General features: G+C 43.6%; 1 protein-coding gene and 1 long non-coding RNA gene across 2 annotated transcripts in view; one reads left to right on the forward strand and one right to left on the reverse strand.

The window, feature by feature from the left end:
- The window catches only part of ZNF704 (zinc finger protein 704), a 238,932-nt gene extending 226,309 nt beyond the window's left edge, over positions 1–12,623 (forward strand). The window contains exon 9 of the mRNA XM_059166147.1: positions 1–12,623. Within this exon, the coding sequence (XP_059022130.1) occupies positions 1–112 (112 nt within the window). The 3' untranslated portion in view covers positions 113–12,623.
- The window catches only part of LOC131826670 (uncharacterized), a 25,324-nt gene continuing 5,789 nt past the window's right edge, over positions 4,423–23,957 (reverse strand). The window contains exon 3 of the long non-coding RNA XR_009351697.1: positions 4,423–4,508. This is a non-coding gene — a long non-coding RNA (uncharacterized LOC131826670). The remainder of the gene's footprint in view (positions 4,509–23,957) is intronic.

The raw sequence follows: 23,957 nt of genomic DNA on the forward strand, positions 1-23,957 counted from the left end.
GAAACCCCGGGGAGAGGGCAAGAAGTGCCGCAAGGTGTATGGCATGGAGAACCGGGACCTGTGGTGCACGGCGTGCCGCTGGAAGAAAGCCTGCCAGAGGTTCACTGACTGACCCCTGAGACCACCGAGCCGGCGGCCCGCCGCCCCGCTGCCCTTGCCTTCCACGGCAGGCTCTGGAAAAGCGCTTTTTCTTCCGAACAAATTCCACTTGACGCCCAGGAAAAGCACTTCCAGGAAACTTGGTGGAATGACAGCAAAAAATAAAATAAAATAAGGTCACCACCCTCACTGCTCTTGCTGAGAACCCAGCATCTGGCAGTTTTGTTTTGTTTTGTTTTTTCCTTGAAAAAGAACAGTCTTGGTTTTTTTTTTTTCCTGCTGTATGTCTAGGTCTGAAAACTGCAGACTCCGTAGCAACTGAACCAACAAAGCCTGTTTGACCTAGAGAGGAGGCATATTTTGATAAGCTTTCTGAATAATGCCATTTCTGAGATTTTGGGGGACATATTAAAAGAACAAGAAGCTCCACGTTATTCGGTGGCATCTGTACAGAGGTCAACGCCTCCTTTCCTTGTGAACAGCATTCTCCCCCGACCTCTCGGAGCAGTGCACATCATGGCGTGTTGCCAGAAAGCTGAGCACCTGGGTATCTCTTCTCTGTCTCGTTTGTCCGTCTGTCCTGTTTCCAAGATGGGCCCCGCTTGGAACCGCCGCGGCGCTGTTGGCCGGCAGGGCCCGGAGGGCATCCCCTCGCCAAGCGATCACCAGCAGACTTCAGCCCCCAGCTGAGCCCAGGACATCCCGCCGCGGGCACCCCAAGGAGTCTAGCGGTCTCAGAAGCTCTTCCCCGGGGGGCGCCTGGGGCCCGGCCCCGTGCAGGACCCGCGCGGGCGGCGGCTGTCCGGGTAAGCCTCGATGCTTCTTTCAGGGACGCGGGGCAGTCGGCGGCCCCCGGTCTGTGGGTCACTGCTCGTCTGACAGTGTCCTTGCCAGGACAGTGGGTCAGCCGGCCTTCCCTCCAGTCTCCACCCCGGGCTGGTTTCAGAAAAGGTAGAGAGAGCTCGGACTATCCCCGCAGGTTCGCTACGCACGGCGGAGCACACCGCCCACGTCCCCATCTGTTCGGAGACGGGCGAGGTCCGCAAACTCACATCCATTCTGAGTGCACTTTCATAGGTTGTATGCTTTAGCGCGTCCGGGAGATGGGCTCGTGACCGACAGAAATATGATCTGGGTACATGGGAGGTCCCAAACTTTATTTTTCTTATAAAAATATTGGAACTGTTGGCTAAGAATTTGCTCAGAGGGGAACATACAGAACACCCAAAGGAAAATGCATGTGGGTATAGGCATTTCTCAAGCTAGTCGGACCAGGGCTCTCACTGTGTTTCCTAGCCTGCTACGTATGTACATATGTTGGTTGGTTGCTTGGTCGGTTTTGGTGGTAGTGGTATGGAGGAGGAGAGTTTATAAGCTCCTCCACCCTACTCTGGATTGCCCTGCGAATGAGTTCTTTCTCCTATACCTATGCAAAAAGTAGTAAGAGCACCTTATGGGGGCGCTGTGTCAGGACGGAGAGCCTACGATCAGCCATAGGAATGTTCGATGAAATTGCACAGAAGAAAGTTTAATATATGTTGAGAGATTGTACATACACTTTTCGTTTTAAAGCTTTGAAAGGAGTCATCTAGTAATAACGAATATCCTTTTCCTTTTATAATCGAGGGAAATAGAAGGAGGTTCCACAGTATCATATCCACAACCTGTGTGTTCGAATCTTTTTGGCAAATTTATTTTTTAAGCTTTCATGTGACTTTTCAAACATTATTCCTTGGGAGGGATCCTGTCTTCCTCCATTTATTTTTATTTCAACAACGCTTATTTCAAGAGAGCAGGAAAAGAGGAAAAGAGCTTCATTTAATTTCATGTCAGGATTGCCAATCAGGAGTAGCTATGGCACCAGTTATAATGTATGTTTTCATATTTACAAGGTCAGCCAGGAAAGGGCTTTTTTTTTTTTTTTTTTTTTTTTTAAAGGAGGAAATGTATTTGCATTCTCAGTCCCAGCATGTCTTGTCTCCTCCCTGGAATCCTGTTGCTCTACCTGTAGGCACCCTCTGCTATGACTTGATGCTCCAGCCTGAGCTGCGGGTGGGCTGGGCTGCCTTGTGGCCACAGTGAGTCCAAAAGGGATAGTTGGCTGGAGCACAATCCCCGCGCAGAGGTTTTTCTCTTCAGGGAGGCTCCCTGGCCCGTGATCCTGGGATTAAGTCACTCATCAAAAATAATCAAAGTGATGAGGGGCTAAATCCATCCTCCCTACCCTCCAGAACTTTGGAACATAAGGAGGGAGAGGTCTTCGCCAGGGAGCAGTCCTGGAATGAGGTTTTGTAGCTGGACCCTAGAGATGCAGGCCATGATTAGTTCTGAGCTCTGGCCTTGGGGGGGTGGGGGTCCAAGCTCAGTCTTTACCTGGTTTGTAGCCAATGCACAGGTGCAAGCAGAAGTGTAGAGCTGAAGGCAAATTGCCTGGGATTTTTTCACCTTTCTAAAGCCTTCTTTACACATACTCTTCTGCATCTCCTACCTACGTAGGGGCTCCTTTCTGCCAACTGGCTCTGATCTCTGTGTACCTTCTTCTCTGGTATCCAGGTGTGCACAGACTTTTCCTGCACACATACACACATCCATTCTTTGTACCAAGGCATGTCATAAATAGAGAACCACCAAAATTCACCTGGCTGGCCTTGGGGAGTGTGGGGGGAGTGATTAACTTAATGCAAACCACCCAGAAAGCAATGAATTGCAATATATAGCTCTGGTTGTAAGAGCTAAAATTTAAAAAAAAAAAAAAAAAAAAAAGACAGAGCTATTTTGTTATATTTTGGAATTAAATGAAGTGCCAAATTAAGCCCAACATTCATTTTCTGCCATTGCTGTGGTACCATGTTCTTTTGTGTCTTCATTTGGCGAGGGGAAGCAGAGGATGGGTGGAAAGGGCGGTCCCACAGCATGACTGGTTAACTGAAGCTCCGTCCATCCCAGGGACCTCAGACACCTGCGTGTGCAAAAGGAATGGCAATACACGGATTCTGGACACAAAGTATTTCTAAAGAAGGCGTGCTGTAGCCTTTTGACCTTTCTCTCCCTTGATCCCCTCCGTTCAGAAAATAGTTCTCATCTCTGTCTAAAGAAGGCATCTCATAGTAATGGACGGGCATTCTTCAGGGAGCTACAAAGCAAAGAGTTCATCAGGCTGTAGTATTAAGACTTAGTCTTTCCCAGTGGATATATACCCAATCTGTGGGAAGTAGTGTGACAAGTTGGAGACAACATGCAGGTAGCAAGTCGGTCGGTTGGGGACCAGAGAGATATACAAGAGGTCTATGGACATCTGGCTCCCGCTCATCTTCTTAAAGCTGGTCGGCCAGGGGGGACTGTTTCTGGGCACCTCCGAGGGAGCTGTCATGTGGTCCCCCAGGAGTGGCTGCCAGAGGCAAGAAGAGAGCTCCCGGAAGGGAAGCAGCTTTGCCCAGGGATACAGGACCTCACGCACATCTCTAGGGGGCACAGATTTCCCGCCCCCTTTCGTGCTGGTGAGTTTCCTCTCTTGGTTGGGAAAAGCCAGTGTCAGGAAGAAGGCAGCTGGTTTCCACCTGAGGGCATGCCCAGATGCGGAGTGCCTGTCAGTCCCGCCACGCGCCAAGGTGCCCTTCATTAGACGATTCCCTGTCGTAACTGTGCTGCCCATGAAAACTTGCAATAGACAAGGATGGGGGTTACAGCTCTTGGGCTTTCCAAAACCTTTCCCCGGGAAATAGTTACATGAATGTTGCAAGAGATTTCTGAAACTGAAATGCCCTCTATCAGATTTCAAGATCTTTTGCGTTTCAGTTGGCTGTCTCCAGTGTCACACAAAGCCACACTTCTGAAAGCCACGTTGGGCTCTGAATTTGCCGGCGCGGCTGAACCCATTTTCTCCTCCTTCAGATTTCATTGGAAAAAGAAAGAGCAGCGTTCAATTGAGAATGTTGAGAGAGAAGTGGCAAGGATTGTACCTACAGGAGAGAATACCTTGAGAATAGTAGCAAAATACTGTAAATAATATTCATTTCCTCAGGGAAAATTAAAGGGTATATAAAAGAGAGATCTGGAGGATCTTAAGACTAGAAAGACTTTTATTATCTCTAGAGTCTTTTCGGGTCAGAACTGTTTGGTGTTTGGGGGTTTGTTTTTTAAGGAACATGATAATTATTTCAAGGCAGATTTCCATGAACTGGACCACACCAACTTTCGGAGATGTGCAGGAATGCTGTATGAGAAAGAGCTATTTCTTTGTGGCTGACGGCGGCCTGAGGCTGACCTTTGAACCCCAAGCACGCTCCCTGGCCGGTGTTCATAGACTCATGGAAGGCTTTTTCTGAATGTAATTGTGAATACGAAGCCTTGGTGTTCCTCTTTCGAATCGGCCGGTTGGATGACTGCACGCAGAATCCCGTAGGTGAGAGCTGTTAAAGACACGTGTTTTGTGTTAATGGCGTGTTAAGGAACAAACTTCCACGGACTTAATGCGGACAAGGTGCTGCTTTTTCTCATGACCCTGTAGAATTTCTATCGACCGCATCAACTGTAGCGTTGACCTGTACGAACACAGGGAAGGATCTGTGCATACAAATGAGTGGGAACAGAGCAGAATTCATGAATATGGATGAAGATGTGGATCCTTTTGGAGAAGGCGCTGGCTACACGGGTCAACTGGAAATTTCATTTCTCTCAGAAAATAACCCTACCAGCGGCACACCCCCTCTCCCCATTCTCAGACCTGTGCAGATTCCTCCACGCTGGAACTGTGTCGTTGTGTCTTTTTGCATTGTAACTCGTCAAACCAGAAGTCCGTAAATGAAATGAGATTAGCACTTTTAGGTACCAAGTGTATGATTAAGTAATGCACACCAATAGATCAAGAAAGTATAAAATGTATTTAAGACCGACCAGTTTGCTTATTGTGACTGACTTTGAAAAAGCCCGTATCCAATGATATCCATGCTTTAAAAGGTGTATCTATCCTGGGACCGGAAATCAAAAATGGGAATTTTACTTCTGGTCCTGTTTTGTAAATAGTTCCTTTTTTTTTTTTTTTTTGAAGACAATCTCATGTTTTATACCTTTTTCTGTAGGTCTGAGAATCACAATGGTAATGTGTTGTGTCAAAAATGTAATCTTAAATACGATAATAATTGTAATTCATTTTCCAAATAAGACAAGGATTATACCGCTTTAGGCTTCTACGATTCTAAGAGACATGACACTTTTATAATAAGCATTAGTACTTAACTTCTCAAGTTAACAGAACTGGAAATATTTTACAAGATGCCGTGTTTTGTAATCACAAAGAACATGAACATTTTGTGGGAAATGACCTTGGTTTTATACATTGTAGCTTATTTTTTAAAATACAGTATTTACCAGACAGGAAGTGTTAGTATTATAAGCAATTCCTGCTCTCCAAACAAAGGGCTATGCCTCTTTTAAGCAAGTGTTTAATGCATATCTTTTCAATGAACCCTCTGCAGCAAGGGTAGAAATGCAGATCAGACGGAAAGAGTATTACAAGAGAGTCAAGCTAGCAACTGCTACTCCTTTTATCATTGCCAGTGTGTTTGCAAAGTATGATGGAAAAAGACACGGTAAGAATCATCCTATGTATCTTAAATCAAAAAAAAAAAAAAAAAAAAGAATGTTAGTAGATATGCTTGCAGGCAATGGGAGAAATATTTTGGAAATTCTTTAGTGTAAAATGAGATTCTGTCACAACGACAAGCTCACCACAAACCTGCATTTAACTAGCAAGTATCACTGGGTGGTAATTTCCCAAACCACGGTATATAAGCCCAAAGATAGAATTTTTAGGTGGTCAGTGGTGTTTAAAGTAGTTTTTCCTCAGCACTAACTCAGTAACTTTAATTTCCTTATCAAAGCAAGTGCTTGATTTGTCACGAGAAGAACGAATAGACATGCAAGGTTGCGATCAGAAAGTCACTGTATTCCCAAGAGTCAGGAAACAAGGGAGGGAGCCATGGCGAGTTTACTAACTGCACAAATAATTTTGAGCTTTGCCAAAAGCATTTCATAATTCTGTACAGTTTTTTTCTAGCCCACTCACTGTTAAGAAAAAAAAAAAAACAAGCATCTTTTCTTTCTAAGATTTCAGTAACTCAAAAGCTAGACTAATTAGCAGTAAGCAGATAACATCAAAAGTAAAGCTGGGATAGAATGACCATATACCCATTGGGCAACTCCTATGAAGTGGTCAGAGGGTCACTCAGATCTTGCTTTCAAATAGGCTTTAGAATCTGCACACGTGAGGACTAGAAATGCGTGGAGACAGGGGAAACCATGTACAGCCTCAACTCCTGGTCTCTGAGATGAGGCTGTCTACAAATCTGTATCTTCATTCCCTTGACTATCTCCATTGTTCGCATCAAATCCCCAAGAAGTGCTTATTGCTGTCTGGTTTTGAACCAATGAGTCTTGCTTCTTTTTGAAATAGAAGCTTCCTAATGGTTTATAGCAGAAGCCTTAGAAAAGCCAGGCAGGATCTGTAAACGAACGATTCAGATCAGGTAACACAGGGACACTACAGAATGGTGGAGATGCTGGTAAACCAGAGAGCTAATGCCCCCGTTGCGTGGGGCACCCAGCCTTAGACAATCAGAACCATGCAGAAATCAGGCCCAGGGCGACTAGATCTTCTGACTTGGAAGTAAGATGTTACCAGACATTTAAGTGTTGACAGCTCAAATTCTTGGCCAACACTGTGCAGACCAAAGAGAACCTACATATGGGCAGAGGCAGCCTCTGGCCACCAGTTTCACCCGCTGGGGAAAGCACATCTCACATCTCACGGCCACTGGGTCAGGTTCGTCCCTCAGGCCCACAGACTCACATGTTGGCACAATCTGGGCCACTAAAATCAAAAGAAGGGAAAGAGGTCAGTTCTCCCCAGAAACCATTCTCATGGAAGACTTGAATATAAAAATAGAGTCTCCTTAAGCTAGCCTTGCCTCTGATCAAAATACTCTGAAGTACTATCCAGCTCTCCCTCTGTCCCCTTCTGGCCTGCCGAGGCCATGCCCCAAAGCATGGAAGAATGGTCATCCCAACTTAAGTTCTCACCTACCGTGACCACTGTGATGAAGGTCTGGCAAAGAGCAGCCTCGTGCCTTCAGAGAAGGCAGCCAGGAGCCCCTGGAGTTTGAGATAGCACACTCTGCCTCCTTGTGCCAAAGCCCTTTGCCAGCCCCTCTACACTCCTTCCCACTCCATCCTGCCTCAAGAGTTTTCATGCCAGGGTAAGATTTCCATTGTTTCATCTCCCCTAGAGCAACACCCTTGCTTCAGAACCGGGAGATATTTTAGAGTGTCCACTAACCCCCAAAATGGAGTTTTTCCACCCAGAAAACCTTCGCACATTTGTCTGAAGGCAAAGACAAAATGGGAATGAATGGGTCATGAAAAAATTAGAAGTTGCTTCTTTGGCTCCAATGGACTGTTACTTAGACTATATCTTACACCAGAGTCCTGATGGTATTGGGATAATTGCTAACCCTTTCACATATATTATAAAGCATGTTTCTTTCAGATACATTATTTCATTTGACCTTCCTAAGGACCCAGTGTAGAGTAGGAATATTTGGAATCACCTCCAAGGCCAGCCCAGGATAGTGTTAAGCCCGTGAGTCAGCCCTGTCACTGCCAGAAGGGAGGAGAAGAAGGGCTTGGGAAAGCACTGGGTCAGACTGATAGCATCTTCCAGATGCTAAACCTGGAAAGACCCAGGGACCCGCCAGGTTCTCAGCCCAGGATCTTCAGCATAGAAACCCAAGTGTACACTCATTCCCCATTGTCACATGCAAACTTAACCAATGCCAGCAGCACCCCTTTAGGCTGCTGCCATGCCCGTACTCCCCAAGGTCTTACCATCTAAATGGTTAATCATAGGAGTTTCTGAGCTAATATGATGTTCTGAGTAAAAGTTTTGACTCCTTGGGAAAAAAATTACTTTGCTGCCACCGTTCAACATTTGCTCTCCAGGTAAACGGAAATCATTGCCAGAATACTGAAAAACAGCTCAAATTTATTATTTTTAATGATCAAATCCAACTCAAAGTTGGAAATACCCATGAGATGGTGAAGTTGCATTTAAATACGAATGCAAATGAAATGACATTGTCGAGGCCTGAGATCTCCATCAGGGTGAGTGACTAAAAGGCTGTCCAGTAATGAACAGGTTTCAAGGGACCCTTCTCCCTCTACTTTACCAGGCTTCCCATCATGACTTTAGGGTGAAGCCACTCCCAGGGAGTGTAGTCATGGAGCTAGAAGGGACCTAAACCATTTTGGCCTGCCACCTACTTGATTAACAGGCTTTTTGATAAGTGATGTGTTTGCTCTCTGTCCGAGAATAGAGGAGGAGGAGGAGGAAGAGGAAACAGCCAAGCACTCTCCTCCTCTTTGGGGAAGAAGCCCGTTCTGCAGGAGTGAGCACTGGGCCCCAGTGGCAGGGCTTCGTGAACAAGCAGGAAGCGGAGGTTCCAAAACAAGATGACTCTAGACTCTGAAAGAAGGCGGGATTGTGAATTCAACGCTCAAATCGCCATCTTTGTTTTTAAAAAATGTTCTTTCCTATTGGGCACCATTCACGTCATTATTAACAGCCAGCTTCCGAAGAAAAGGGCCCCTTTATTTATAGTATGAAAATGCTAAAAATGAATTCTTGAGCATAATTAACTGTTACAGTTGCTTACGAGGGACAATTCCCTAAATTTTTAATTCAGAAAATTCACGAGAGTGGAATGTAGCAACTCCTGAAAAAGGCAAGAGAGCTGTCATTAAAGAAAATTTTCTTTCAAAAAAAAAAATTGCTCATCTGCTTCCTTCTGAATGCTTTCTACATCTCTGACTCAGGAGGAAAACCAGGACTCTGGAGAAGAAATTGAGCGTAAAGAGAGAGAGAGAGAGAACAGTTCCCATTCTGGTGATTAGTCTTAAACACCCTCCCTCGTCCTCCCCACCCCCCCATCTTGGCAACCATCATCTCCTGTTCGCTTGCGTGACCTTACTGAGGCCACACTGTTATTATGTATGTTCCCTTCCAAAAATTCCAAATTAAACACCTTTGCTTCTGTGCTGCTGACTTCTCACTCTTAAAAATTAAGGTCCAAGGGGATAAATAGGACTGTGACTTGTACGTGAGGCTCAGTCGGTGAGGCTATCCTCTTCTTTCCAAGAAAAATTTCCATCCGTCTGAACAGCCCCTGGTGATCATACAGACAGCAGGTCAGTCAGCGCCCCCAACCTGCGACACACATCACAACACTCAGACAGACTCGCTGACAAAGGACAAGGCAGATCTCTAATCCCTTCACCTGAATTCTAAAGCCCTCCGCTCGAGTCACCCACCAGGCCCTTCCACGGGGAAAGCCAGCTGTGTGATCAGACCACCTTGGAAGGACAGAAGAAGGGAGCTTCACATTTAATGTCGCTGGGCCCTGAACTCTGCCCGCAATTATACAGTCTGAAAACTGACTTGGCCTTTATTGTGTGAAAAGTAGGTGACTCCCGCAAGGTATAATTATTTTGACTTTATATGTACGCAAGGAGAAAGCTACTCCAGTCTGCTCTCACTGGTAAGCCCCTGTGCCTCACCCTGGTGGAGCTCTCTTCCCATGCTTTGGGCACACATGACCAAGACAGAGAGGAAAAAGGGAGAGCTTTTGGGGCCAGCAATGCAAGAGCTTGAATTACCCCTCAGGGATCTACAGTGTAGTGTAATTATAAACTGCCCCCCCCAAAAAAGATTACAAATCCTTGCTTTGCTTTTTATGCCTTTCTATCCTATTCTCTGCTAATTGGAAATCAATGACTGTGACTTGACCAAGCCCTGTGATAATATAGCAAAGCCCCTTCTTCCAAAGTATCCTGATGGTCTGGGGAACCTCTGTGATCACTGGTAGAAAGCTTTAGAATAGACTTAGATTTTTAGGAAAGAACTCAATACCCCCAAAATGTTCCATGACTTCAATAACTGAAAATGCTCTGGGTGTAAAACAACCCAGAAATGTGGATTATATATGTTTTTAAAAAAAAAATGCCATTAATCAATATTTTCCTACAACATGACCTAGAATTCCTATTTTTATAATTAATGGTTGGATGATGATCAGCCATTTAAACATATGCTCTCTGGAATAACCAGATACTAGTGTAGTTTCCAAAGTGTTTCATGTCTCAAAATCTATATACTTAGAAGAAGAACTCAGGATAAGTAAAACTCGCTAGGTCCCAAAGGGTTCATGACCATCATCAAATGCAACTACCGAGTGGCCTACGGTCATCTTTCTGAAAAGAGAAGGCTGGGGAGCGAGAGAACAACAGTAATCACAAACCCTCCGTTGCCCTTAGTCCACGGTAAGGTTTAAAAAAAAAACAAAAACAAAAACTCTTTTAAAAATTAAGCCATCTTTCAAATCGTTTTCTACACCAAATCTAAAAATGTTAAAACAAAATTATAAAATATTTCAAATGGGGTATCTAGTGGAAATGCTGTCAGTAAGAAGCATCGCTTTTTAGTGCCCGCAAAACAACGTAAAGCGGGAAGGAAGAGAAAGCAGCAGTCCTTCCTGTGTGATGCTAGTGGGAAAATGACAGGAGTTAACCAGGCATTGGGCGCTAATTCAAAGGCAATGTGACGATGCTATCTGATTTTGAGAGATCTTCTGAAATACAACCTTACCGCCGTTTGGAGGTAAGGAAGTACTTGCTTACAAAAAAGTCTTTAATATTAGTGAATGAATGTATAAAGTTACAAACTATGCATTTTCAAAGAGTAACGTGTATTTTGTATCCAAGTAAATTTTTTCACAAAGTTATCAGAAACACAAATTACTCAAAATAAACTTGAACACATAACATGATGGGAATGTGGGACTCCCGTCTCTTTTCTTCCAGCTGATATTTTTCAAGATAGTGCATTGAAATTTCAGACTCTAAACAACTTCAGCCATTAAGGTAAATAAATAGGAAATGGTTTCTATTTCACTTCTGAAGCAGAAATGAGAAATGCTGGCTGTAACAAAACGTGCCCGGTTTTTTGAAGGTGGATCTTCTAGTAACACTGGATTAACAAGCAAACAAAACTGCGCAAGGTGAAGATGCATCACATTGGATAAATATAGCCTAGGTCATGTCTGTTGTGTTTAATTCTCACTCTGAGAACACAAATTACTTTCCAAAGGGTTTGGGTGATAGCGTTTTGGAGAACAAAATATAAAAATGCTGTCCATCAAATCATCAGGCTTTTTTCAAAATTACATGGAGATAATTACTTATACATTTCTGGAATATCCACTTAGAATATACACACGTTTCTTCAGCCTTCTTGTTGATTTTTTATTTCCATGAAGCTTTTCCCCTACTAACTCACCCTTTCTCCTTAATCAGTACTTTGTTACTCTGCATGAGAAACACCTTCTTTTCTTTCATCTGACAGTGTTGAAATAACTCCATTTCTCTACCATTCTAGTTCTCTTCTATGTCCGTTGAGCAAGTTTCTCAACTGTTTGTAGAAATATGGAAAATACAGAAACACGCACTTCTAAACCTGGTACTTACGGTTATACTGGATATGTTTGCTACCTAGGTAGACGTTTTTGGGGTTGGGGATGTGTCTTTTTATATGATTTCTAGCCAAATGCCGATGTTCTGATACTACATTTCTGAATACCTATCTGACTGTAAATACAGCCTGTGGACGTTCAGGTGAATACCGCTTGGACGTGACTGTTCCTCGGCCGTGCTCCTTGCCAGCTTTTGGCCCATTGTACATAGATTTGTTGAATGTTTAAATGACGTTGTTTTTTCTAAATGCTGTTCTCTAAAACAACTTTTTGAATGTTTTTGCTTTCCATTGTTTGGGACTTTGTGTGTTGGTTTAAAAAACAAAAAAACAAACAAAAAAAAAGGTTTCCTAAATATTTCACACCAGGAAAAAGATTTCAAATAAACTGGTGCTAATTGAAATAGAAGATAAATTTCCGATGTGAAGACTTACCACATGAGACGTTCACACCAGGTGAACTAAACTGCACTTTCCCGAGGGGACAGCTGGTGCCTCCCTTCTGTAAGCGTCAGGAGGACCACTGAAGGTTCACAGGTTCTGTGGCCCACTGAAGTGTAATGCATAAAAATGGCGCTGTCCCCGCAGCGTTGAGGATTTGCCACACTGGTCCTATGGAAGCATTTAGGTAGAAGTAAAGGCTTAGAGTAAGAATCAATTTAGTAATAGTCTTCTGGTCTTTGGACTTTCATGTTCTGTAATGCTTAGCTGTAACAATGAATATGGTGTTGCCAATGTAGTCTGCCATCATCGTTGACCTGTACTTACTGCGTGTATGGTTCTACCTTGGGTTGCACTGGCACATGCCAAGCGGGAACACTGGACTTTCAATAAGACCATCCTGACTTCTACAGTGTCCACACAGATGAATTTAAATGCACTTGTAACTGGTTAATTACCATGGAGTCTAACTTCCACTTAATAAAAGTTTTTGTGTATCTGCTTCTTTTGGGGAACTGTTTATTTAAGTAAAGGGTAACTAACTTATACCCAAGAAAGTCTCACTGAGGACAGAGGGTTGGACGTTTTACCTACAGTTGTAAAAAATAATTTAAAACTAAAGGGAGGGGGCACCTGGGCAGCTCAGCTGGTTAAACATCTACCTTTGGCTCAGGTCATGATCTCAGGGCCGTGGTATGGAGCCCTGCACGGGGCTCCCTGCTCAGTGGGGAGTCTACTTCTCCATCTGCCTCCTGCTCATGTATCTCAAATAAATAAAATCTTTCAGAAAAAGGAAAGAAAAATAAAACCAAAAGAATGTCTTCCCCATATCAACATTCACCATCAAGGCTATCTTTATAAATGTGGAAGAGACATCTGTCTTCTAGAGATCAGCTCCAGTAACTACAACTCAAACCCATTCCCTTGACCATGCCTGCCCAGGTAAGTCAGCTGCTCACCCTGTGCCGCTAGACCTATTGTATCAGACAGGCAGACACAACCTGGCAAACAGAGGAGAGGATACCTGTATTCTTGTGCCAAGCCAGCCTGGAGACTGTTCCCCAGCCCAAGGCTGGGTCCGCTAGAACTTGATATAGTCACCTACAAGAGCCAAGCATATGTATGGGTGCATCGAGGTAGCAGGCTTTGGAGTTCCACGCACTTGGGCACAAATCTAAGTTACGCCTCTTGCAAGATAAATAACTGGACGAGTGATTTAACCCTATAAGTGCCATCCTCATCATGGAACATGATAATAAAAGAGAGGAAGAAGATTTAGCCTAGCTTGGGTAGTATCTTTACCTACTTCTCGTCCAATCCTCTCCTTGGCTTGGGATTGGTGGGGAGGACTATGATCTCTTTCCTACTGCCTGGTTCAGAGAAGGTCCCACATCACAGGGTGATTGCGAGAATTAACATGTCACCAATGCACGGAGAAGTAGCCCACAAATGGAAACCAAAATACTCAAAAACTGGAACCCTCGGACATCCAGAATGAGTGCTTAAAAATACCAGAATTTTCTTTTCAGTTTCTTAAGATTCTTTCTAAAATAAAAATGTCCTGGCTTAGCAAATAGCTGATACAGCACATCTGGATGTTTTCTCGGTTACCCCGATCGTCATTATTTCATCAGTTCCTAGAATGAGCAGTAGAGACAGAGCCCTACAGCTCAGCCTATTCCCGAACTGAGGGGCTGAGGGTGACGACTGGCCTCCCCCACCCTCCCTACCCTGCCCCATGGGTGTTCTGTGTCTCTAGGGACTAGTGTCCTACGAGCCTGTTGTGACTTATCTAAAACAGAGCTCATCTCTTTCCTCTGTTTATTGGCGTTCCTCTATTCTTGAACCAGAGGTGGGTGGCTTGTCAACCCCATCACTGCTTCCCATTTCCTCCCAGTCATCCCCTTCCGTGCTTCTATTCACTCTCATCTCTTCTGGCTCCAGTCTCTCCCCGGAGTCTGAAGCCACTGCAGGGACAGCTGGGCCCCGTATTCACACCCAGCAGTTAGAGCTCTCCCGGGGCTTCCCCACGGCATGTCTGCCCGGCTCACGGCTGCACGCATACCAGCCCTCCTTCCACAGCACAGCATCCTCAGGCTTCCCGACAAGGGTTTCCAGACAGGGGACTCCCGGCACCTACAGTTGTGCAGTGAATGAGGATGGACACAGCGACCTCCATAAATGGGGCTCCAGCCCCCCATGCCTGCTTCTCCCAGGCTCTCCCTGCAAGGCTCCAGGAAGCTGTCCTCCAAGAGCCGCTTTCAGAAGCTGTGCAGCCCTCAAGGGTGGGAAGCAGGAGAAAATACTGAGAATCAGGACTATAGATGTTGACTTGCAAGGTCATGTGTAAATCATCTGTTTGCGAAACACATTTTTACCAAATGTTTACTATCTAAAAGGTTGCATAGAGAAAGCTCCTGAAGAAACGAATTATTTTAATGGAAAAAAATGAAAACTTCCTTTCCCTCAAAATATATACTCCAAGACCCTCCATTTCTTAAGTTGCAGACTATTCCTATTTTTAAAATCCACCTCTGATAATACACCACCAGGTGTATCGGAGGTGAGCAATCAATTTTTAATGAGTAAATGAACAAACAGATCAGAGTGTTTCTTCAGGCTCTGGATATGCTCTCTGCTCTCAATCTACCATTGCCCAAACAGCAAAGTGGGAGGAAGTAAGTGAACATTTCGAAGACTGCCATAGACATTTATTTGACCTAAGTAGCATTCTTTTAAGGTTCTTTAGGCTATGTACTTTGTCAGAACAGCCAACTCCCAATGACCACATTGATTACCTAACAATTACCCAACACAGGACAAAGGGTACAGTAACATCCACTGTTTTTAATGTACAAATCCTTGCACATAGCAATAATTCAATAAGCATCTAAGGAAAAAAAAAAAAGGATGCTTCTCAATGAAATAAATGGCAAAATAGGTCAGCACTATTAAAAGCATGCAGAGTGAATAGGAGGAGACTACCAGATTTGAGTCGATAACACAGGATAGGAAATCTAGGCTGGCCCTGAGACAGGACAGACACTATTTTATAAGGGGCAGCCGGCTATGACAGTGATTGTTTACTTGCTTGTCTCTAAGTAATATAAGTACATAGTAAAAATGAAAAATCAAGGCAGAAAAAAGCTTATATTGAAAGCAGACCCCCTAACTGCTCTGTCCCCTTCCCCCCCCTTCCTCATATGCTTAGAAGCAGCTATTTCTAACTCATTTCATTGTTTCTTCTAATATCCGACTCCATTTTTTCTAAATGATATGCAAATATTGCCTGGCAGACAGGACGACGAGCACAGACAGAGGTATCCACGGTACCCAGAGCGAGGGAGACACGGCCCAGCATAAGGCTGCAGAGGGAGGCAGAGGGGCTGGCAAAGGGCCCAGCCCAGGCAAGTGCCTCAGTTCCAAGGGTGCCCCTGCCCACAGGGCAGATCGAAAGTTCTGAGCAAGACATGCGTGTTGCTGGCATCAAATTGTGGGGCCACCGGCAGACCCAGGAGTCTCTCATGAGTCTGCTGACTAGCAATCGATTCCCTAAAGTGTGGTGAGCCCTGCAAATAGTCAAGCATCCTCCCCTCCAAGTTCAATCTGTAAACTAGCCTCCACTCCAGACCAGAGCCTTCAGCCAACCAGCTGGCTGGTGGGTCTCTCTCCATCTCTTTCAACAGCACGTGCACCAACATGCCTGGTTTTCGGTCCATTCCTTATTTATCTGATTTCTTTGTAAGGCCCAAATCATCACAGGAAAACGCCTTGAGTCAGATTTTTGAAAAACAGCTGCAGGCCCAAGTTCCTCATTATTTACCTTGGGGCTCTATTGGACACGCTGGGAACCAGTCCACGGTTGGCAGCACATAGAAATCCCACTCAAACTAGATGAGGCAAACACAAGTGGGGAATTTACTAATAATAAGGATAACATGGCAAGGCCCTGTGGAGGCTTAGAAGCAAGGTTGAGAAAGCCACTGGGAAACACAGAAGCCTTTCCTGTCCTATCCCCTCCCTGCAATGGTGAAAAATGGCCACCAGAGGCCCACACTGAACTCACAGCACCTCTCCATAGTGGCCTAGAATCCTGGAGACCCAACTCCAAACTCAGGAATCACTGGCCAGCTTGGGAGAGATATCTCCCCGTCCCTGACCTCCAGTTCCAATCAAAGGGGCGTGGGGGGAAGTACGGTGTTAGGAATCATGGCGGAGGGACCCTAATAAAAAGGTGTGAAGTTGGGAAGGAAACGATGGGTGGAGAAAATAATTAGCACTCCTACTACAAAATACAAAAGTCAGTTTTTCTCGCTAATACACATAATTGTAGAATTTGCACTGGAGGTGGTATTAAAGATCATCTAACCTAACTCTTACTTCCTAGATGAGATTCCTGACCCAGGAATGTCATTTTGCATGTTAGTTTGTTTAGTTAGTTTTAATGTTAGTTTGTTTTCATAAGATTTTCTTGCTTTCTTGTTTTCTGAAAAACAAAGTTGTCTATTCTCTTAAACTTAACCATGAAGCCCATACAGGGTAGGACCACTGGAGCAACACTACCTGAATTCAAATCCCAGCTCCACCATGTACTAGCTGTGTGACTTTGGGAGGTCAATTAACTTCTCTGTGCCTCCATTTCCTGCTCCATAAAATGTGAATAATAATAATAATAATAATAATAATAATATGACCTACCTCCTGTGAGTTCTGTGCATTCACAATGAGTTAATATGTGTAAAGTGTGCAGTGTGGGGCCTTACACACATTGAGGGCTATAAAAGTATTATGTGAGTCATTGACACCATCATCATTTAAATAGCTTGAGACAAATGCATTAACCAAAAAATCGCATCAAACCATGAGAGCAGGAGCCATTGGTTAAGTGGCAGTAAAGCTATAAGTAGATATTTATGTCTGACAAAGATCATTTCTAATTTTTCCAACATAGAATTCTTCTACACTACAGAAGAAAAGTAAAGAGAAAATAAAATAACTGATAATGACAACACTTAAAAAAAAAAAAAAAAAACCATGGGTAGATTGATGCATTTTTTTCAAACTACTTCCGTGCATATTTATGAGCACGGTTATGATCACACAGTATATATAATTCAACCTGTAGCTTGTAGTCACTTAACATGATAACATATGCATTTTCCCATATCATGAAATATTTTTGAATGCCTCCACTTTAATGGCTGTGTAATAGTTAAACATGTAGATATACAATGGTTTCCTGAAATAGTCCCCTATTTGGCAAACACAGGTTGCTTCCAATTGTTTTTTAAGATTTTATTTTTAAGTAATCTCTGCACCCAACTTGGGGATCAAACTCACAAGATCGAGAATTACACACTGGGAGTGCCTGGGTGGCTCAGTGGGTTAAAGCCTCTGTCTTTGGCTCAGGTCATGATCCTGGCGGTCCTGGGATAGAGCCCACATAGGGCTCTCTGCTCAGCAGGGAGCCTGCTTCCCCCTCTCTCTGCCTGCCTCTCTGCCTGCTTGTGATCTCTGTCTGTCAAATAAATAAATAAAATCTTTACAAAAAGAGTCACACACTCTACCCACTGAGCCAGCCAGGTGTCCCTGGTTGCTTCCAGTTTTAAACCCCTTTAAATTCTTAATACAGATTGCCAAATTACTGTCCAAATTATTTGGTTCAATTTATTCTCCCAACAGCAAAGTGAATGAGTGTCTTTCTAAAATGAATATTACCATTTTTTAAAAGATTTTATTTATTTGGCAGAGAGAGATCACAAGTAGGAAGAGGAGCAGGCAGAAAGACGGGGAAGCAGGCTCCCTGCTGAGCAAAGAGCCCGATGCGGGGCTCGATCCCAGGACCCTGAGATCATGACCTGAGCTGAAGACAGAGGCGTGACCCACTGAACCACCCAAGTGCCCTGAGTATTACCATTTTTAAAAAAAAATCTTTCCTAAATTGATAGGTATTAAAAGACAAGTTGCTCTTGTTTTAATCTGATAGTAAATATTTTTCTATGTCAACCATTTAAAATTCCTATTTCCAATATGTTATTTTATGTCCTTTGCCTATTTATCTTTTGAGATCGTAACTTTTCCTTATGTATTAGTAGGAGTTGTTTATATTGCTAGTTTGTAAACTTCTGTCTTATTTGCTATAATAATTTTCCCAATTTATGTGCATTTAAAATTCAGAGGCATTTCTGCATACAAATTTTTAAATTACTGTATCACGAAATCTGTTGATGTTTTTCTTTAAAATTTCACATATTACTTATAGCTTAGATAGGCCCCTCATATTGAGGTATCAGAAAATATTTCTTCACATTTTCTTTCAGCTTTTTTTAATACTATTGGGGAGGGATTGGGGTTCTTTTTACTATCTAAAATATTTGTTATAGGTCAAGATCAAAATGTAATTTTTTTTCTTCCCAAATAGCTGGCCAATTGTCCCCATCTCATTTATGATTAACCCAGCCATTCTGCAGATTCACATTACCATTAACTACTAAATTCTTATCATATTGGAATCTGCTCAAGGCTCTTTTGTTGCTGATTAAACTCAGGCAGTTCAAGGTATTTCCTGCCTCCTTTTTCTCTGGGCACTTGCACATGATTAGGCACAGGGATGGCGAGGCGGACAGAATCTGGTCCGGGAAATCATCTTCTGTCATCTGCTGAGACCTTCATTCCATGAGGTCTTCGGACTTCCATCTCCACCATCCCATCCCTGGCTCTTGATGTCTGCGGTCCTGCACGATCTCTCGTTGGCATGAAGCCCATGCACATCTCCTAATAATACCCCACATTACCCCCTCTAGGACCCTTCCATCATCCTGGCCTTGTCTCAACTCTTCTGCCTCTCTCCTGGGGTCCTGGGAGACTCAAAAGCTGTCGTGGGTGATCCTAGACCTTGACATGCTGCATTACCTCTCCTACGTGGCCTTTCAGGTGCCACAACGGTCCCTCACCTCAGCAAGCTTTGGAAAACCGGGCAGAGACCTCCTCGACTTTGAAGTCTCCCTAAATGCATTTGGCATAGCTCACACCTCCTGCTCCTACAGGATTGTTGGTGAGATTATACCAGAGGGTTGCTCTGTGGCTCTCCTTTCTGCCTCTCCAAATTCTTCCTCCTCCTCCCCTCCCCCTATGAAGTTTCTACTTTATAACATCCTGTGCCCCTCTCAGCCCAGTGTCATCTTTGACAATACCTTCTCCTTCACTCTTTGGGACAAGTTCATTACCAAGTCCATTGGCTTTTCCCTACAAACTATCTCATAAATGTAATCCATACTGTGTTTCCACTCCCACTCAGGTGGAAGACGGCATCCTTTACTGCCGGTCCTTCCTCAGTGGCACCTTGCAAGTCTCCTTCCTGCATCTTCCAGCCCTTTTGGTGCATTCGCCTCACAGGAGCCACTGTGCCCTTAAAAACACAAACAGTGATCACACAGCTCTTACTTTGTGCACGTTGGCAAATTTCCTTGGCTCTCAAGATAGAACTCCAGTTCCCGACAAGGCCAGCAAATGTGAGTCCCTGCTCACTTTGGCCCCGTCCAAGGGAAGCCTCTCTCTACCTGCTGGCTTCGGCCCCTTAGGCACATGTCCTGTGTCCCATTCTAGTGCCTTCTCCCATGCTCTTTCCTCTGCCCAGAAAGTTCCCCCTAAGTTTTACTGTCTTTTTCCCTGTCCTCACCTCCACTCCTACCCTTCATCTGGCTAACTCCTTGTCACTTCCTTGGGGAAAATCCCACCCCACCAGAGATTAGGTCTTTCTTAGTCACTGCCCAAGAGCTCTGGGAAGGCAGGGACTATGCTGATCTTACTTGCTACTTCTCTGGTATGTAGTAACCAGTGGGTCATGACTGAATGAATGAATGAATGAATGAACGAGCATAAAAGAAGGATGTGGGAGATGCAGGTAGGAAACATGAATCAAGTCATAGGTACCCAAAGTGTTTGTCTCAATTCATTACCAATCATTCTTTCTCATATGTTATTTTCCCAATTCATGCAGCTTAGTTTATGACACTTAGCTTGTGCTTGGTCAAAATCTCCAGTAGTAAATTGGCCACATTTCTTTCCTTGTACATAATCTCAGCTTCGATCTACCTATTCTACCAAATGTGTAAATTCCAAACAAACTTAGGAGGGAAAGAGGGCAATCAGGCCTTGAATGATACACACATCAAAATGTACTTGAAAGTTTCTTAAATGAATAAACGGAATGAAAACTGCAAAGCTGGGGCACCTGGCTGGCTCAGTCAGAAGAGCATGCGACTCTTGAGCTCAGGGTTGTGAGTTCAAGCACCAAGTTGGTGTAGAGATTATTCAAATAAATAACTTTTAAGAAAGAAAGAGAGAGAGAGAGAGAAAGAAAGAGAGAAAGAAAGAGAGAAAGGGAGAGAGAAAGAAAGAAAGGAACCGGAAAGCTACTTCAGTCACATGGAGTTTGATCTACCAGTCACCCTCTGACCACCCCCCAAAAAAAAAGTTGACACGGGACGCCTGGGTGGCTCAGTTGGTTAAGCAGCTGCCTTCGGCTCAGGTCATGATCCCAGCGTCCTGGGATCGAGTCCCACATCGGGCTCCTTGCTCCGCAGGGAGCCTGCTTCTCCCTCTGACTCTGCCTTCCACTCTGTCTGCCTGTGCTCGCTCTCGCTCGCTCTCTCTCTGACAAATAAATAAATAAAATCTTTAAAAAAAAAAAAAAAAAAAAAAAAAAAGTTGACAAAAAAGAAAACCCAAAGTGTACCATCTCCCCTCTAAGTTTTTTGAGGCAGTAATAATGGAAAAATGGTTTTCTGAAAAAAACTCAAGCAATAAATGTCTCTGAATAGAGATTTAAGTCCTAGAACTTTTATAATCTGATGACAATCTGGAAAAACTGGATTATAAGCATGCATCCTTGACTTTGCCTAGACAACATGAATCATCTCTTTTCTCTGCCCAGTGTCTGCCACCTTCTGCAGTATCACTATTTTCAAGCAAAGCTCATAGTCCAAAATTATTATGTAAACCACAACACCTTCACATGAAATTATTTACTTTTACTAATAGAAAAGGTATTTTTGGCTACAGTGAAACCATAAATCTGGCCAGTTTTGCTTTAGTTCATTTGTTTGGATAGCCATCTGGCAAAATTATTCAACACCATGTAAACAGACTCTTCCTTGGTACAAGTCAAGTATTTTCTATTTAGAAGTTGATGTTGAAGAAAAAAAAACAAAAAGCGGGCGTGCCTAAGGCTGAGCTCTAATTCTTTTTTCATCTTCTTCTCTTTGCTTTTTATAGCCACATGAACAATGGATTTGACTTAGAACTTCTTGTACATGTTTATTCACCATATGATAACACCATAATCAAACTGCTTCCAGATGCCACGTTTGAAAATCAGCATCGTAGGGTTCGAGAAACCAGAACTGGCTGTAGATTCTGCTTTCTAGGACTGAGGGATCATTCATCCCTAGGTGGAAAGGTCTTTGGTTTTGAGGGAAAAACTTCAGAGAGCTTTGACAGTTCTTTTTAGGAGGAAGAAAAGAGGTTCTCTGGGCAAGCCTGAATGGCCAATTCTTCTGCCTAATATGCAAATGGAACTTGGACAGTTGGGCAGTGTGTGTGCATGCGTGTGTGCGTGCCTGCGTGGAGGACACCGAGGATAATGGACCTGGGAACAGAAAAGGAAACAGGGAGACTTGGGGAGAGTACAGTACTGTCCAACAGAAATTTCTATGATGATAGAAATATTCTATGCCCAATGCGGTAGCCACTTACCATATGTGGCTATTGAGCATTTGAAATGTGGTGATATGACTGAAAGCCTGAATTTTTAAATTATTTAACTTAAATTTAAATTGCCACATGTGGCTAATGGTTATCTTCCAAAAGACACTGAAGAAAAGAGGACCCTTCACATCAACTCTTCCCCTTCCCCAAACCTGAACCACAAACAGCAGGGAGAGGCCTGAAAGCTCCAGAAAGAATCTCCCAGGGCAGAGACACTGAAGGACTTTCAAGAAGGCGATGAGTGAGTAACAGTCAATGCTAAGTTGCCTTTTGCTCTGTGTTTCCTTTCTGTTGTCCACAAATTTCAGTAAACATCTCTTGTGCTGAAGGGGCCACGCATGTCAAACTGCCTGGGGCTGCCCCCTCGCATCTGATATCCTCGTGTAATTACTAAGAGTCCCTGCTTCACTCTCAAGTGTCCCACTTGGACAATGTATCATATCAACTCCCTACTTACACACATCACCTTGTATTGGTGGTGTTGTAGAGATTTGAGGAAAGGAATGTGAAGAGAAGCTCAGACTTACCCATCACCTCTCTCCAGCAGCCTTGTGCAAGAGCTTGGTGGGGGCCTTGGGGGGTGGGGCAGAACCAGCAGCCCAAGAGCCAATCAACATGGTAGACCAGTTCACAAGTGGGCCCGCCAGCACAGAAGTGAGACCAAACTATCCTTCCCCTAAGTAAGCTAGGGGAGGGTGAAAGCAGGGAGAGAGCAGTGCGGAGAAAGCCAGTTATCAAAAAAGAAAGAGAAATATAGTTTCTCCGGTATTCTCAAGTATTACCAAGAAAAACTAGACAGATTAAATGTCTTTCCACTTCTCTGTGTTTAGTAAAATCCATTATTAGTATGCAGAACACTCTACTGCAGTTAAATCTGTAAGAACACAAATTTTCAAGACATAATTAAAGTTTAAAATAAAATTATCTGACATTTCCATAAGGATACAATAAAACCAAACAACCACTTCTAAGGGAAAGTAAAACCCAAAAATCCAACAGCCTGAGCTATAACTAAGATATACTATTTGACGGGGGCGCCTGGGTGGCTCAGTGGGTTAGGCCGCTGCCTTCAGCTCGGGTTATGATCTCAGGGTCCTGGGATCGAGTCCCGCATCGGGCTCTCTGCTAAGCGGGGAGCCTGCTTCCCTCTCTCTCTCTCTGCCTGCCTCTCCGACTACTTGTGATTTCTCTCTGTCAAATAAATAAATAAAATCTTTAAAGAAAAAAAAAAAAAGATATACTATTTGACATTAATTTCTAACTTTAGATCCAACACTTTGTTCATGTGTGTTTTTACTGTGTATGTGTAAATGCACATGCGCATGTGGTCAAAATGCTTAAGATCTACCCTCTTAGCAAATTTCCAGTATATAATATAATATTTTCTCCCTATTTCCCCTACCTACCAGCCCCTAGTAACCACCATTCTACTCTGTATGAGCTTGGTCTTTTTTTTCAAACAACTTAGATTACTCCCATATCTTGGCTATTGTGAACAATGCGGCAATGAAAATGGGAATACAGATATCCCTTCAAGATAGTGATTTCAGGGGCGCGTGGGTGGCTCAGTGGGTTAAGTCTCTGCCTGCGACTCAGGTCATGATCTCAGGGTCCTAGGATCAAGTCCCACATCAAGCTCTCTGCTTAGCGGAGACCCTGCTTCCCCCCGCTCCCCACCTGCCTCTCTGCCTACTTGTCTCTGTCTGTCAAATAAATAAATAAAAAGTCTTTAAAAAAAGATAGTGACTTTATTTCCTTTGGAGAAATACTCAGAAGCAGAATTACTGAATCATATGGCAGTGTTATTATTTTTTAAGGAACTCTGTATTGTTTCCCGTAGTGGCTATACCAGTGGACACTCCCACCAACAGTGAACAAGGGCTCTGCTTTCTACATGTCCTTACCAACATTTGTTATCTCTTGTCTTTTTGATAATAGCCATCCTCACAGGTATGAGGTGATTTCTCATTGTGGTTTTATTTACATTTCCCTGATGATTAGTGATGTTAAGCATCTTTTCATATAACTCTTATTCATTTGTGTATCTTCTTTGGAAAAATGTCTATTCAGG

Source organism: Mustela lutreola, chromosome 3 (assembly GCF_030435805.1).
Source record: "Mustela lutreola isolate mMusLut2 chromosome 3, mMusLut2.pri, whole genome shotgun sequence".
NCBI classification, from domain to species: domain Eukaryota; kingdom Metazoa; phylum Chordata; class Mammalia; order Carnivora; family Mustelidae; genus Mustela; species Mustela lutreola.